Source organism: Monomorium pharaonis, chromosome 2 (genome assembly GCF_013373865.1).
Source record: "Monomorium pharaonis isolate MP-MQ-018 chromosome 2, ASM1337386v2, whole genome shotgun sequence".
Lineage (NCBI taxonomy): Eukaryota > Metazoa > Arthropoda > Insecta > Hymenoptera > Formicidae > Monomorium > Monomorium pharaonis.
Genome location: NC_050468.1, coordinates 27,678,371 through 27,693,078, shown reverse-complemented (window position 1 = coordinate 27,693,078; position 14,708 = coordinate 27,678,371). Strand labels below are relative to the sequence as shown.

General features: G+C 39.1%; 1 protein-coding gene and 1 long non-coding RNA gene across 2 annotated transcripts; one reads left to right on the top strand and one right to left on the bottom strand.

Annotated features, from left to right (window-relative positions):
- Positions 1-562: 562 nt before the first annotated feature.
- Positions 563-8,884, bottom strand: LOC105828176 (protein bowel). Its single transcript, XM_012666397.3, has 3 exons — positions 8,167-8,884; positions 4,863-5,640; positions 563-4,538 (listed from the first exon to the last, which is right to left on the bottom strand). The coding sequence occupies exons 2-3, from the start codon at positions 5,627-5,629 to the stop codon at positions 3,677-3,679; spliced, it is 1,629 nt and encodes a 542-aa protein (XP_012521851.1). The 5' UTR covers positions 5,630-5,640; positions 8,167-8,884; the 3' UTR covers positions 563-3,676.
- Positions 8,885-8,997: 113 nt separating this feature from the next.
- LOC114255467 lies at positions 8,998-12,738 on the top strand. The gene is made up of 2 exons (XR_003626721.2): positions 8,998-9,112; positions 10,343-12,738. It is a non-coding gene; the product is annotated as an uncharacterized LOC114255467 (long non-coding RNA).
- Positions 12,739-14,708: the final 1,970 nt, after the last annotated feature.

The window sequence follows — 14,708 nt, the reverse complement described above, 5'->3', positions numbered from 1 at the left end:
GAAAAACATGATCTATAAAAATGTATGGTGTACTTCTTATGGCCAGTGAAATCAAATGATTAAATTAATAATGTAGGAGGACCAAAATCTATGGTCAAAACGTCGTATAATTAATAAAACGATTTTTGTCAAAAAGTCGACTTACATTATCAATTTAATAATCTATAAAATTGATTAAAGCTAAACAGATTGCTATTTATACTAATTTTAATTAAAATTAATAAATCGTTTTATATAAATAATAAATCTAATTTATTTGCAATCTTAATAAATTTTTACTCTTGTTTTTTCAATAAATACGCAGCTACTACCACTTTTTTATATTTTTTATTTCATATTTCTTAATATAATTTACAAAGTTGCTTAACTTTCATATAAATCTAAAAATATAGATACTGATATAAAGAATAAACTAATAACGTAGAAAATAACAGGAGATTGATCGCTCGCAAATTTGTGATTTTCAATACAGGCTCTCTCGTTGTACGTAATATATTGTACATTACATATATCACTATACATTAAATTGCATCGCAAAGCGCACCAAATACATCTTCTTTCCTTTTTTCTTTTCCTTATTTTCTTTTTCTTTATTATTTCGTTTTCCGCTCTCTTTATCACTATCACGCCCGTTTTCACATACATACGATTTCATTCGCTTTCTCACATGTACATATATATAAAAAATTAATTTCTTTTTGAAACATAGATTACTAACATTATTATATTGTATTTTATGTCATATCTGGATGGAGTTTTAGCACGTAAATTCAATCAGCTACTTTCATTTATGCAACTTTCATACATAATTATTGTAACTTGAACACGTTATACAATCTTGTCGTTAACAATTACAATATTTTATAACTGTGTTCTAATTAATATTGTAACGTTCGAATTCCATATGTTTGGAAAATTCCTAATATAATATACCTAAAGTAATAATTACATTATTATTAATATTACTATTATTATTATTACTATAATTATTACACATATAAAACATTACGCAATAGTCTCATGTACAATTGCTCGACTATTCGAATGGCGAATGTAAAATATGACATATCAGCTATTTATAAAATTTATGGGATTTTTCACAACATTTTGCTATTATTAAAATAACGTAGAAATAAATTAAATTAAGAAAATTCAATTTTAATTTGGAAAATTATATTATATTTATTATGATTATAAAACTCTCAAATTTTTTATTATATATTATACTTACAAATATATTTTTATAAAAAAATGTCAATACTGGCATAGGCCTTTTAAAATAGCACCTATACTGTCATTTTCGGATATTAAACATTGCACTGTATTAATACTGATAAAAACATGATCTACTAAGATAATTTAAAAAAATAAAAACTTATAATTTACATATCTCTTTTCTATATAAAATATGCTAAAATAAAGTCTTAAAACGTGAAATTTATGTAAATTTTTTTTGCAAATTGTATAGTTAAACACTTTTAATTAATTCTGAACCTTTAATTATAGTTTTTATTCTAAAAAGTTTGAACATTTTTAAAATAATTTACAATTTAACATCCACATAATGAATGAATACATAAATTGAGAATCTTTTTATAACAATTTTGTTTCAAATAACTTATTTATCTGTATTTTAAGTCCTTAAATTGTTTTTATTTTAAAATGTTTAATCTTTTCATTCTATTACTTCTAAATTTTGTTGTTTAATTTATAAAAATACATTTAATTACAAAATTTTCTTAGTTAAACATGATTAAAAATGATTGATATGCCAGTATTGAGAAGCTTTCTCTAAAATATTTGTAAGAAATGCAGAATTTAATTTAATTTATTTCTAACAATTTCGTACAAAACAAAACATTGTAAATATAACTGTTTACTTTTACATAATCTTAATCCTTTAGAGGCCATTGTTGCACACAATTTGCAATGTTCACTTTTCACGTAGATATAAGAAAATTATATCAGTAAATTCAGGATCTATGCAGTTTAGTTAAACATTGAAAATAGAAGTATGTAGCATTGATACATTCAAATAATGCTTCTTACTATCAATGAGCTACTATCATGAAGCTGGAAGTCAAAAAAATATTTTAAAAATTACAAATAAATTCTCTTTGCATGAAAGATATTGTTGAGCAAAATAAGTCAACAAAATTTTTTTAATAATAATAAGACGATGCGACCCCTAAAAAATTAACAGAGTTGAATTTTCAATATTTATAAAGATCTATGTATTTTATAATTAAGAAAGACGCGGACAATACATTGCTATTAGTAAATATCATTTCAAGCATAGAGTATATCCATTTTGTACTCGATTCTGTTGTATTTTTCATCCGTAACACGCATTAACGCATAGTCGGCCAGATCATTCGAACATTCGAACACGTCGAAATTTTATTTAATCACAATGGACACTTTAAAAACGGGAAAGCTATTCTAAAATGTATATTCGAGGGATCTTTGAAATCCACTGAAAAGAAGGTATACCTTTGTGTTGTAGGCGTTAGAGGCATAGCCCGAAAGGATCGCCTATGCGGTCGGACGGTGTACAGTTTGGGTCTCTCACAAAAAGACCATTAATGCTTCCTCACGTTGAGGGGCACGGTGAGGGGAGGACAGAGGGAGGAGGGGAGGGGGAGAGAAAAAAATATTGATATTCGTCTAGGGTCGGAATATTTTTAGAAGGGAAAAGCAACGGCAGCAGTAGCAGGGAGCAGGTATTTCGCGCGCGGATCGAGCAGGTACAAAGCCGTATTGCACCTGCCACGGTGGCACAGGCGCAGGTTATTACCCCGACCGCAAAATTTGCATTATCCCCTCTCTCGAAGAACTGCAGGACAAAAGAATACTTCGCAGTTATATATATATATATATATATATGTATATATATATATATAGTCGCAGTTTTCTCAATATCTTCTGAACTTATTTTTCCTATTGCGCGCGCATCGTCATTACGATTCTCACACGTCGCAGGAAGAGCTGTAACTTTTACAGAACTGTAGAATGAAGCGAGAGCATCTTTTACCAACAAACTATTAAGGCACATTTTTGGTATGTATTTGTTTAACCGTCTCATTCCTAGGAAATTACTTCTCGTTGTTGCGTTCCAAGTTACTTAATGGTAAAAATATTTTCAAAAAATTTTTTTTGCGTACTTGTGAAATTATCTTGTTTAACACATGTAATTTTTACGATACGTAAAATTGTTATTTTGCACATTATACGAATCATATATAATTCGTTTCATAATTTGTTTCTCTTTCTATTATTATATTAGACAATAAAAGATAATATAATTATTTGGAATAAGAGTGTTAAATTTTTTCAAGTTTAATAACTATTTTAGAATCGCACACGCGGAATTTTTTAAAGATTTGTGAAGATTCTTTTTTTTATCTGCTTATTACATGTTTAAATTCTCATTTAAATTCATTTATCTGCACATGAAAAATTCACTGTAATAACATATGCATGAATAACACGCATATTTTCCGGGAAACTCGACAAGTTATTGGCCATATTCTTACGCTTCAAAAATATTGTGGAATTCATAGAATCTTTAGAAAAAGTGCATTCTTTGTGAAGATCAGGACCTCTCTTTCTGTGTAATCCATAGAGTCTATGGAAAAGAAATTCAAGCACAGGAAAACTACCTGCGACAAACTTTCTATCGGCCCATTATATCCGCAATGGTGAAACCCTGGCGTGTTGGGGCAGGTCTAGGTGGTGGTGGTGGTGGCTGCGGTGTTGGTGCCCTCGGTGGTCTGGTTATTTCCTTGTCACGTTCTCTGTTACGTTGTTCTCTTTCCCTGTTCTGCTCTATCTCTCGTTCTCTCTCGCGTTCACGCTCTTGAAGCTCTAGGAATACCCTCGAAGGACCTGGGGAACCAATTCTTCGTCGGTAAGAAGCCAGAATGAGTGGAGGTGGCGGCGGGAGGGCAGCTGGTGGATTCTGGGTGACAGAATGAGCCGCGGAAGCACCGCTGGTCACCGTCGATGTCTTCACGGCGGGTAGTAGATCCCTTCTGATCTGAAGTTGAGGTCTCTGAGGAAGAGATGGTGCCGAGGCTGAGGCTGTAGGTGCAGATGGCGGAGCTGAATGTCCTTGAGCTGGATATGTGGACGAACTAGAAGATGCAGAAGACACGGACGGTGTTGAGGATGACGTCGACGAGGAAGATGGTCCAGGCTCAGGGCAATCTTCTTCGGGACTGTCATCATCCCTCAATGCCTCCTCCAGTGCCTCCGGAGGAACGTCACCCACGGCGTGTGTCAACGCGTGCCTCCTAAGATCGCAATTTCTGCGAAACACCTTGCCGCATGACGTACACTCGTAAGGCTTGTGATCCGTGTGCGTTAGAAGATGCGTCTTGAGATTGCTGCGCTGGTTAAAACTTCTCGCGCAAACGGGACATTTGTGCGGAGATTCCTCCATATGCAAAATCTTGTGGACAGCTAGTGTACGGCTCTGACAAAAGCCCTTACCACATTCGCTGCATTTGAAAGGCTTCTCCTTGCTGTGGATATACCTAAGAAAAAATAAATAAAAATCAAAATATTATACTAATTTATAAATTAAAAGATACTTCTCCGATATTCTAAGTTGTAGTTTCAAAATATATTTTATCTAATAATTATCTGTTATTTTATTTTTGCCTACTATTTATATTGTTAACTTTATTACCGCTACTTAATATTACGAGACAAATTAATATACAATATAAACATACAATAAAAATTTTATTGTATGTTTTTGTGAAAATAAGTTAATTTATTATTGTTTCACATACTATAACTAATTAAATTCTTTCAAATAATTTTTTCTAATTAAAATAAAAAACTAAGTATTATACCTATGATCCCTAAGATGATCCTGCCTCCTAAACGCTTTGCCACATATGTCACAGGAATATGGCCTCTCGTCGGTATGAGTTCTCTCGTGAATGAGAAGATTGTATGATTTTGTGAACTGTCGATTACAGAATTTACAAATGAACTGCTTCTTCGGTCTAGATGCTCTGCCGGGTGCTCTAAGTAATCTTCGATCCAGATGCTGATGGGCTAACGGACCACCCGGGGGATACAAAGCGGAACTACCAGGAAAAGGGCCGGCAAAGACTGGATATCCAGGAGGTTCAAGGAGAGGATGCGGTGGCAATAGAAGACCTCTTGCTAATTCCTTCCTCTTGTCGGCCATCATCGCCATGATGTCATAACTCGAGGAGCTTTTTCTGGCCACTGAAGATTCAGGACCGACTTCATGCTCTGAATTTGTTGACGATGACGAAGAGGGCGGTGGCCCAGGTAAATGGGGATGCATTTCACTTGGATATGGGGTGAGTTGTAGTCTTGAAGGCACCACTGGCACAAAGGCTGACGATTCTCGGTGATGAGCATGACCCAGGCCGGTTACTAAGCTGTGACGGTGATGATGATAGGCGGCAAGAGTGCTAGATGGATCGAATCCTCTCGAGGTCGATGCCGCGCTAGAATTGGAGGACGACGAGGCTACGGAAGAAGGGCCTGATCTTGGAGACTGTCCAAGGCCCAAATCCCGACCTCTACTCGTCTCCTCTGAGACTGTGGCCGAAGCCGACGTAACTACGATGTCGGTTGGCATACCGGTTGCATCTGAAAAAATTAAAGCATATATTAATCACTAATAGATGATAGATGATATGATTAATCATTAATAGATGAATAAAAATAGGATTAATACAATCAAAATAATTTCTTTATTTTGTGGAAACAAACAATTCTTAAAACATCTATATATTAATTATATATTTCCAAATTTCTATGTTTATAAAAATATTGCAAAATTATTTGTGAACGTTTACAATTACAATCAAATAAATTTTAAATAAATAAATATTTATTCTTTAAACAGTTTTTTTAAATAAAAACTGTTTTCATCAAATTGTTTAAAACTATATTATAATATTTTGTTGATTTAGACACTTATCAAAAGTCTCCTTAAGCAAAGTAAACTGTTTTTATTGTAGCATTTGAAAGTTACTGTTTTAAATCTTGGTTCAGGACACTAAGTTTTATTTACCCGGTTCACGGAGAGTTAACTACATTTGCATTTGTACATATGCATAACCATATATGTTTCTATTATTGAGTAATTCATACGTGTATGTACATATATGTCTATATGACTATATATTGTATAAAGATATCACACAAGAAGTAATCTTTATTTTTTGTTTTTTTGAATAAGGACAAAAATTGATAGAAGCTTATTGTTAACTACTTTTCATTAGTATTTCTAATTCACTTTTAGTCATACAAATGGAAAAAATTAAACTTTTATCAATTTTTGTTTCTATTCAGAAAAACAGAAAATAAAGAATATTTTCTGTTAAAAGAATAAAAATAAAGAATTTCTTGTTATAGCTTTACTATATGTACAATTATACACACAACCGCGCCCGCGCGCGCGCGCATGCACACATACAATTATTCAATAACAGATACATATATAGTTCTGTACACGTACACACACGCACACACACCCATTAATTTAGGAAACTAACTGTTGTACTGTAGAGTACTATAATAATAATAAAGGTATTACTAAAATTACTCTTAATAATAAAAATACTTCTTCATTCCGATTTTACGCAAGATAGCTTTTAATGGTACTAACGACAAAATTTTTATGGTTTTGTCTAAAGTGATCAACAAAATATAATGGTTCCAGCAAATTTAATTAAAATTACTTTTCTCATAAGATTAGTGCAAAATTCTTTATTAAAATTGTAATTAAATATTGCAATAAAATATTAATCTTTTTTAGAAAAATTTAAATATTAAGAAAATGTTATGATACACATAAATAATAAATATAACAATTAATGTGCAATTTAAATAGATTTAATAAATATATATTGCTTATATTTCATAAAAAGACTGCACATTTTATGAAAACATTAAATTTTACACATATGTATGTATATGCAATTCCTACAAAAATATAAAAGTTATGTGTGTGTATAAAATAAAAATAAAGGTAAAAAATATTCTTAAAAATGTAATTCGTATTTAACGCAGAAATAATATTCTTTTAATTTTGGATTATCTACTTTGACAAGGTTACAAGTTGTTATTTCTAATAAGTTTTCTTACATAACGCTCATTTGCACAACAACGACATAAATATAAAAATAAAGTTTCTTAATTTAAATTACAAAAATATTTTTATGTTATTTTTCAATAAAAATTTTGATATAATAACTGATTGTTCAGAAACAGTATCATTGTGTAACTCTTTATTCAATATATTAAATCTTTAACAGAATTCTCTTTTTATGTAAGCAGCTAAAAAATAACAATTATTTCGTTATATATATGTGTACTGATGTACTTATCTTCAAGTTATACAATAATTAGTAAAAAAAAAAATACAAATTACATACATAATACATAAAAGAAGTAAAATCTAGTTTTAAAATGTGTTAATATTTAAAGGCGCATTGATCTAAATTGTCAAAATATTATTTTTTCACATTGTCATTAAATGACGGTGCTATCATTTTATTTTAATTTTTTCTTTGATTTTATAATACACACACACTCCAAGCGTTCTTTTGGGCACAGCTTAACTCTTTACGTGTTTACTTAAGAAATAGAGAGTCGTATAAGTGATCGGGTAGTTTATTCATGGATTTTATGTCTAATGAACATTGCGAGGGGACCCCACGGTGTGCCAGCTCACCGCAAACTTTCGCAATCGTGTAGGAAATGAATAGCGGACAGCGTTTAAAGAGGCTTTTTTCTTTTTATTAATTACATCTCGCGTTTTACTTGCGAGATATTGCGCGTATGCCGTCTCGCAGGTGAACTTTTCGGTAGGGCAACGGACGCACGGCGATTTAAATGACAATTGAAATGTAAAGTGCTCATCCCGGGGCCCACCGTTCAGAGTATTCGGCGTGTACGCGTACGTTTTACGAACGTGAACTGGTTATCTCGAGTCGAGCACACCTGCCAACATGGCTTCCGCGGACCCAGCGGTCACGGCTAGTCCCAGCAGCCATGTTGGAATCGCGAATGTCCGTAGGGACGCAACAAGGCGGACATGCGATTGCCCCGCGAGTCCCTTCGGGGACACCCGTGACGGGCTCTCACCTCGGGAAAAAGCTCTCTCACCTGGAGGACGTCTTCCAGGAGAAGTCTTCCAGGTCTCCCTTTCAGTATCCCCCGGCAAACCGCCAACGCATCTCCTCCTCCGCTCGAAATCCCTTACTGGCGGACGGTCCGGTGATCAGCGGCGGAAACATCCGTCGGACCCCCGCGTTGGACATCTACCAGGGCTGCACGATTTCCAGAGATCCTTATCCTTCTCCCCGTGTATACACGTATAAGCACACATGCACTGCACGCGGCACACGGCCGCGGATAGGTCGCGGTAGGCGGCAAACACGCGATTCCTCTAGTCGCACTTCCGATCCTCTGCTCCGATCTCTCGCGTCCGGTGAACCGCGAAGCGGAGCAGCGCGCGAGCGCGCGGGCCGACGCGCTCCTCTCTTCCAAGGTCGGTAGACCCTAGGAAGCAGCTCCCGCTCGAACTCAGACTCGGGTGGACGGCAACCGGAGCGGGATACGCGCGCCACGCTCTTTCCTGCGGGAGAACGCGGAGAAGCGCGCGGGTAACTGCGTGTCGGACGCCAGGTAGGCTCGCTCGGCTCACACACCCACGCAGCTAAGGCTCATGCACGCCTCACGTGTACACGCACACGCGCACGTACACCGGCGCACACATCTATACGCCAGGCCGACTCGCCTGGGAGTCTTTCCGTTTGGCTGCCGCTAGTAGCGCTGCTGCTGGATGCTGCGTCGCGACTGCTCGCTCGCTCTACAGTCGCCTCTGGTGCGAGAGAGGCGGGTTCCGGTCAGCTTGCGGCCGCTAGAGCGAGACCAACAGGTAGTCCTCCAGGAGGAAGCGAGCGAGCGAGCGAGCGGCGAGAGAGAGCGGGTTGGAGGCACGCGCGGGAGGGGGAGGGGGTTCCGCGCTGGTATCCTATCTACCAGTGCCTATGAGGCGATGCCGCGCAGGTTGAAGGCGACTTAGGTAGGGACGTGGTATGAGGGGCAGGTGCGTAAACGCGAAACCCGGCACCCTCCTCTCTCTCTCTCTATCTCCCTCTCTCTTTCTCTCCCTCTTGCGCCTCCTCTTCTTACGACTCCCTCGCCGCTACCGTGGAATTTCCTCACCTCGGTGCACTCCGACGCTCAACCGTGCAACCTGATAAGGACAATGTAGTAGCGTCGCGTCCGCTTCCGGTAGTTTGATGAGATTGGAATAGAACCGTCGAGCGGGAGTAATCTCCAGCCAATTCCTACGTTTCCAAGTCAAAGTTCACGTATCGGCGTACACGTAAACTCCGGAACTCTCTTCATACACTATATCCGCTGCAATCACACTGCGACCCAGCACTTCCGAGAGATTGGAGTATTTCCGTTCTTCTTCTTCTTCTGCTTTACGAAGCAGAGCGGAGGAAGAAACGTGACGCCGAAGAAGCTGCGTTTGTCGCTTGCGGTTCCGCGCCGTCAGGTAGACGAATGCGGAGAAAACCGTGGGGCAGGTTGTAAACGCACCTGTAGGAAACCCGCGCCACGCCGGCACTGACGAAGGAGATCGGCTCTCTGGTGGGCGGAAAGGGGAGTGTGGTCCGTGCACCCCGCCGCCGCCGCCGGCCAGAGGCAGTCGGAGAGATCGAGTCTCGGTCTCCGTCGCTCGTTCGCCCTCCTCTCGTCTACGTCGATCTCTCCTTCAGCTTCGGTGCTCCATCCTCCTTCCTCGTCTTCGAGCGTCCCGCTTCCACCATCATGGCTTCTTCGTTCCTTCGCTCCTTCCCCGTCGTGCCGGCGGAACTCCCTTCCCGCGCGTTCCCACTGTCCTTCGGCGTTTCCTTTTTTCTTTTTTTCCCCCCTTTCCGTCTCTTTCTACTGGCAGCAGCCGCCGACGCCCAGCCGGTTTTACACCGGCAAATCGATTCAACCTTACGTACGTCTCGCTGGAGCGAGTGCGGTTCTAGTTCACGGATTCCGGAATTTGCTCCAGTTGGATGGAACAAGCGGCGCGATTGTTCGTCCTCGATGAGCCGTCGTTAGGCTGATTTGCACGAATTTCTTGCTCCTATTGAATGGCCTTTTCCCCATCGTTAAATCTATTTTTTTACATTTACGGCGCAATAGAGATTTAGATCCATAACGAGAGAGAAGAGGAGAAAGAGAGAAAGAGAGGGATGGGGGAGAAACGCGGCGACCACTTACGATTGGCTTCTCATTTAGTTCAGCGTCGCTATCATTTTATTTTTGTCAGGCGGACTAGTCGCTCCAGATGCTCGACATTGTAAAGACTCTCTGCAATAAAGTTAAGGCGTTTTCATTTATCCACGATGGATTCTCAACCGTCAACGATTTTTAAATTTACTCCATATTACTTTACAGCTGCGATATACTTTATATAAATATATCAGCGTATTTATGTAATCTAATTGGTGTCTACCTGTGTTCGTAATAAATTCTGATATTACTTTTTTAGGCAAAACTTTGTGTTCGCGATTTAAATTATTTTAATTTAAATTGGCTGTTTTCTCTCTCGGTTTCTATGTTCCTAAGAAATGCTGGTTTTCAGTAAAAAAAAAACAAATTTTTTACTGAAGTTAATGACGACTTTTACCTTTTGGCGAATTTGATACATCGATCAACCCCGTGGATATCAGATCGAATTTCTCAAGTAATGCTGGCGTCAGCTGGCTCCAACTAAAAAAGTAATCAACTAAAAATCTTTCCTCGTATTCCTTCATTCTTTTCGAATATATTGAGTATTACGTTTCACCTGTAGGAAGTACAGATGTAAAGTGTGATAATGTGTATCAAGCTTCAGCCATTAATAGATACTGATAAAAGAAAAGACGAAATCTTTGTTATCGGAACACATAGCGATGCTAAACAAAGTTCAACATTATCTCTATATTCCAATTAATGACACGTACATTACGTGGATCTTTGTATTTAATTAGCATTCTATTTTATAAAAGTTAGATGTGTACCTTTAAATTAAATATTAATTAATGAAAAAGTTTACAAGTCTTATTTCTCTCTTCACTATTTCTAAAATCCGATATAGGTGTAACTACTGCCCTTGGACGTTTCCCCCTGCTACGTTGCACAAAAATCTGGCGAGTGCGAAAGTTGCGTAGTCGCAATTCCGAATACGCGCGTAACAACGTAAGCGGATAAAAGGCCAACAAACGAAAGTAAGTATTATTATGCAGCGCCTGGAAATGTCTCCTTAATCGCATTACCGATTTTTTTCTCATACGGTTGCGAGCAATGATACCCACGTCACATAAAGCCCAGTGAACGGCGTCGTCTCTTTCGACTCTTTTTTATTGGCCCACCTCATTGCTGAAACATTCGCGTTCAAACGACTCCCCGGCTGTGGGGGAGAAGGTAGGAATGGAGCAGTGTCGCATTACGTTAAAACGCATTGTAATATGCGTGTCGGGGAGAACCGCGTCCACTTGGCGCGGACCGACCACCGTTCGGGACTGGGTTACGCTACCACAGCGCGACGTCGTAAAACTCACCGGCGTCGTAGCCTCCTGTAAAACGAGCGCGCGGCACGACGCGTATGGAAATTGATAGCGTGTATTTCTATGCCCGTCAGCTTTTCAAACGTAGCCCCGCGTACAGCCGCTCCATGCACGCGCGTACGCGTAACGTCGGGACATATAGCCGAGCGTAGAGCTCTAGAAGCAGCCCCAGCCTCGTTGTCGGGCGATCTTCAAACGGTCATCCTGTGAATCCATTTCGCGAACTCGTTTCGACACGGTACGCACCTGAAAGGGGACAAAGAGACACGGAGGGAACGTTGACGAATCGGTCGGCTCGATCGCGTGTCGTAACGGTACGCGATGACGTACATCGGCTCTCTTTCCCAAAAGGTCGGGATGCCAAGTACAAGGCCGCCTTGGACTATTCCTGCGTGAGAAGAAGATCGCGCTTGAATGGGCGAGACTTTGTATTTACATAGCATTAGCCTTTTGTAGCGGAATGCAGTATGTGTGTGTGTGTGTGTGTGTGAATGGCATCGGCGCGTCATTGTTTCGGGCTCCGATTGACGGAACGATTCTCCCTCACTACGCTTCCTTAATGTCTACGTACGCTAATTAACGGAATGTACTTGTCAAGCTTGCCGTACAAGAACGTCCGTAATGCATTACGTTAAGTACTTTTTAAACTGTTTAAATCGATTTTAAATGTATCACGTTGCGACTTTCTTTGTGTGTTAACATAAGTTACTGTTACGGAGAGGAAGAAAGACAGAGAGAGAGATTCAACTTTAAACTGAGTACTTGACATAACTTAACGCGTTACGGATATGGAGATTCTAAATTGTTTCAGGGTGACACAACTTAGCCTGACTTAAGTATTCTACTCGTTAGGAATATAACTTCGAAAGAACGTCATGGAAATTCTTGAAGCTCACAAACCTACAGTTTATATTGTAGTTCTCATCATGAATAATTTCTGAAATCTTAGATTTTAACTTTTTTAACATTTGGTCAAGCGGCTTAAATTTTGTTTCTTTACTTGCAAACTTATTATAGCTAGTTCGTTAATAGCTTAGTACATGCTTTCTTTATTTTATGATAATACCTTGCACATGGAATATTGTTCATACTCTGTAATAAATCAAATGCGAAAGGCCATGTTGGTCTTTGTGGTATAAATCTCACCAGAAAGGTAGGCTTGCGTTTCTTTTTAAGTAACTCTAATATTTATAATAATATTTATAATATAGTAATACAATAATATTAAATATAGAAAAAAAGAGATTATTATATATAAAAAATTATAGTATTTTCTTTTAATTATTATAATTCAAAATATATCTTTATTGATAATTTTGATCGATTCATGCACATGCATGAAACATATATATTATTCCAATATTATTTGTAAATATTTTACAAATTTCTTTGTAAATATTTCAAATTTCTTCATATAGTAAAATTTTTATTTCAGAATGCTTGAATAATAATTCTATTTGATCTTATAATAGTTTTTCACAATAATTACAAAATTAATTGTACTCTAAGATGATTCTCTCTAATACTACAATTATAAAAGCATTATATAATTTTAAGCATCATTTTTTTAAAGATTGCTAATATAATGTAATAATTACATTTATAATAAATGATTTAAAAAATTAGATTTAAACTTGTAATACAATACATTATACATTATGTTTTAAAATTAAAATAATACAGAAATTTTTCTGCATGCGTTCCTATCTGAGTGAACGTAATGTGCGTGCACGCACAGTAGACGCGGCCCTCAACGTTTGCAACGTTGATTGCGGGACATAAACTGAAACTCACGGTTACGACAATCCAATGCGTGACGCGAGAGTTCTTTCACCGGAACCCGTTAAACTTCGCTCGAAGGTATCCAGCAGCCTAATATAAAATTAAAAGAGTTCTTCATATATACGTGTGTCGCGCGTATGGGAAAACATCAGGGTTAAAGCTCTCCTCTCCCCCCCCCCCCTCTCTCTCTCTCTCTCTCTCTCTCTCTCTCTCTCTCTCTCTCTCTCTCTCTCTCTCTCTCTTTCTCTCTCTCTCTCATGCGAGTACCCGTGGCGCGAATACGACGCTGAAGCGTTGCTATAGCGTGCAACTGCCTCTCACGTCGTTTTGTTCACTGAACTAGTTCCCTCTCCTCTTACCTCGCCTGATTCATTCCATCACTACCAAGCTCACCATCTTACCACCACTACCACCGCAGTAACCACCACCATCTCATCACCACATCGCCGCCGCGACCACCACCATCACCAACCATCACCATCATCGCCGGCGCGTCGTTGTGCGGCTGCAACGACGCGATGCCCACAGCAACGTCATCGAGATCACCATCTCGCCAGGAGACAGAGCGAGAGGTAGAAGCGGTATCAAGAGAGACGGCGAGCGTTCAAGTGAGGATTCCACCGAATCCGTCGAATCACCATGGAATTTCGAGCGGGAAGACCCGCGCGAGCCGGTAATACGAGGTGTTCCTGCGACAATTATCTACAGTCCTCGCATAATTCTATCCCCCCCCTTCCCCTTTTTTTAATCGCATTACATTCATTGCAAGTTACGAGAGGAACTCGCGTGGAAACACTACTTTGTAGACGCGGCATGACGCGGCTCGCCAGCGAAGAAGAGAAAGCTAAAGAGAAAGAGAGAGAAAGAGAGAGAGAAAGAAAAAGAGAGAAAGAAAGACAGAAGAAGAGAGAGAGAGAGAGAGAGAGAGAGCGATGTCAGGCGCGCCGTGAATGCAAGCGCAACGGATGATGCGAGGAGAGGACGTGGAGAGCGCGCGCAGGCCTCGAAGTACGGAGAGGAACACGGGCCGGCCGCCGCATACCTACACGACGCGTAATGAGAACATACCAGCATCGTTCGGTCTGCTATCTGCTATCAAACGGATACCACCGGTCCAGCCACGGACGAAGCGCGCAACGCGCCCCAAGCAAGGCCCCAAATTTATCTTGCGCGCATCGCCGCGCGCGCCGCACCGGCACGGTGCCGCTCTTAAAAATCTCACTCGCGATATTTCATTGCGATCATCGTAATTGAGATCTCGGCTTTTCAGCTATTCGTTCAACGCTTACCGACTATCGACTTCGC

Bases quoted from the DNA above. Each gene is read 5' to 3' on its own strand.
- LOC105828176 (XM_012666397.3), bottom strand. From the start codon at position 5,629: ATGCCAACCGACATCGTAGTTACGTCGGCTTCGGCCACAGTCTCAGAG. The intron at 4,539-4,862 runs GTATAATACTTA...ATTTTTTCTTAG, and splicing joins GATCATCTTAGGGATCATAG to GTATATCCACAGCAAGGAGA.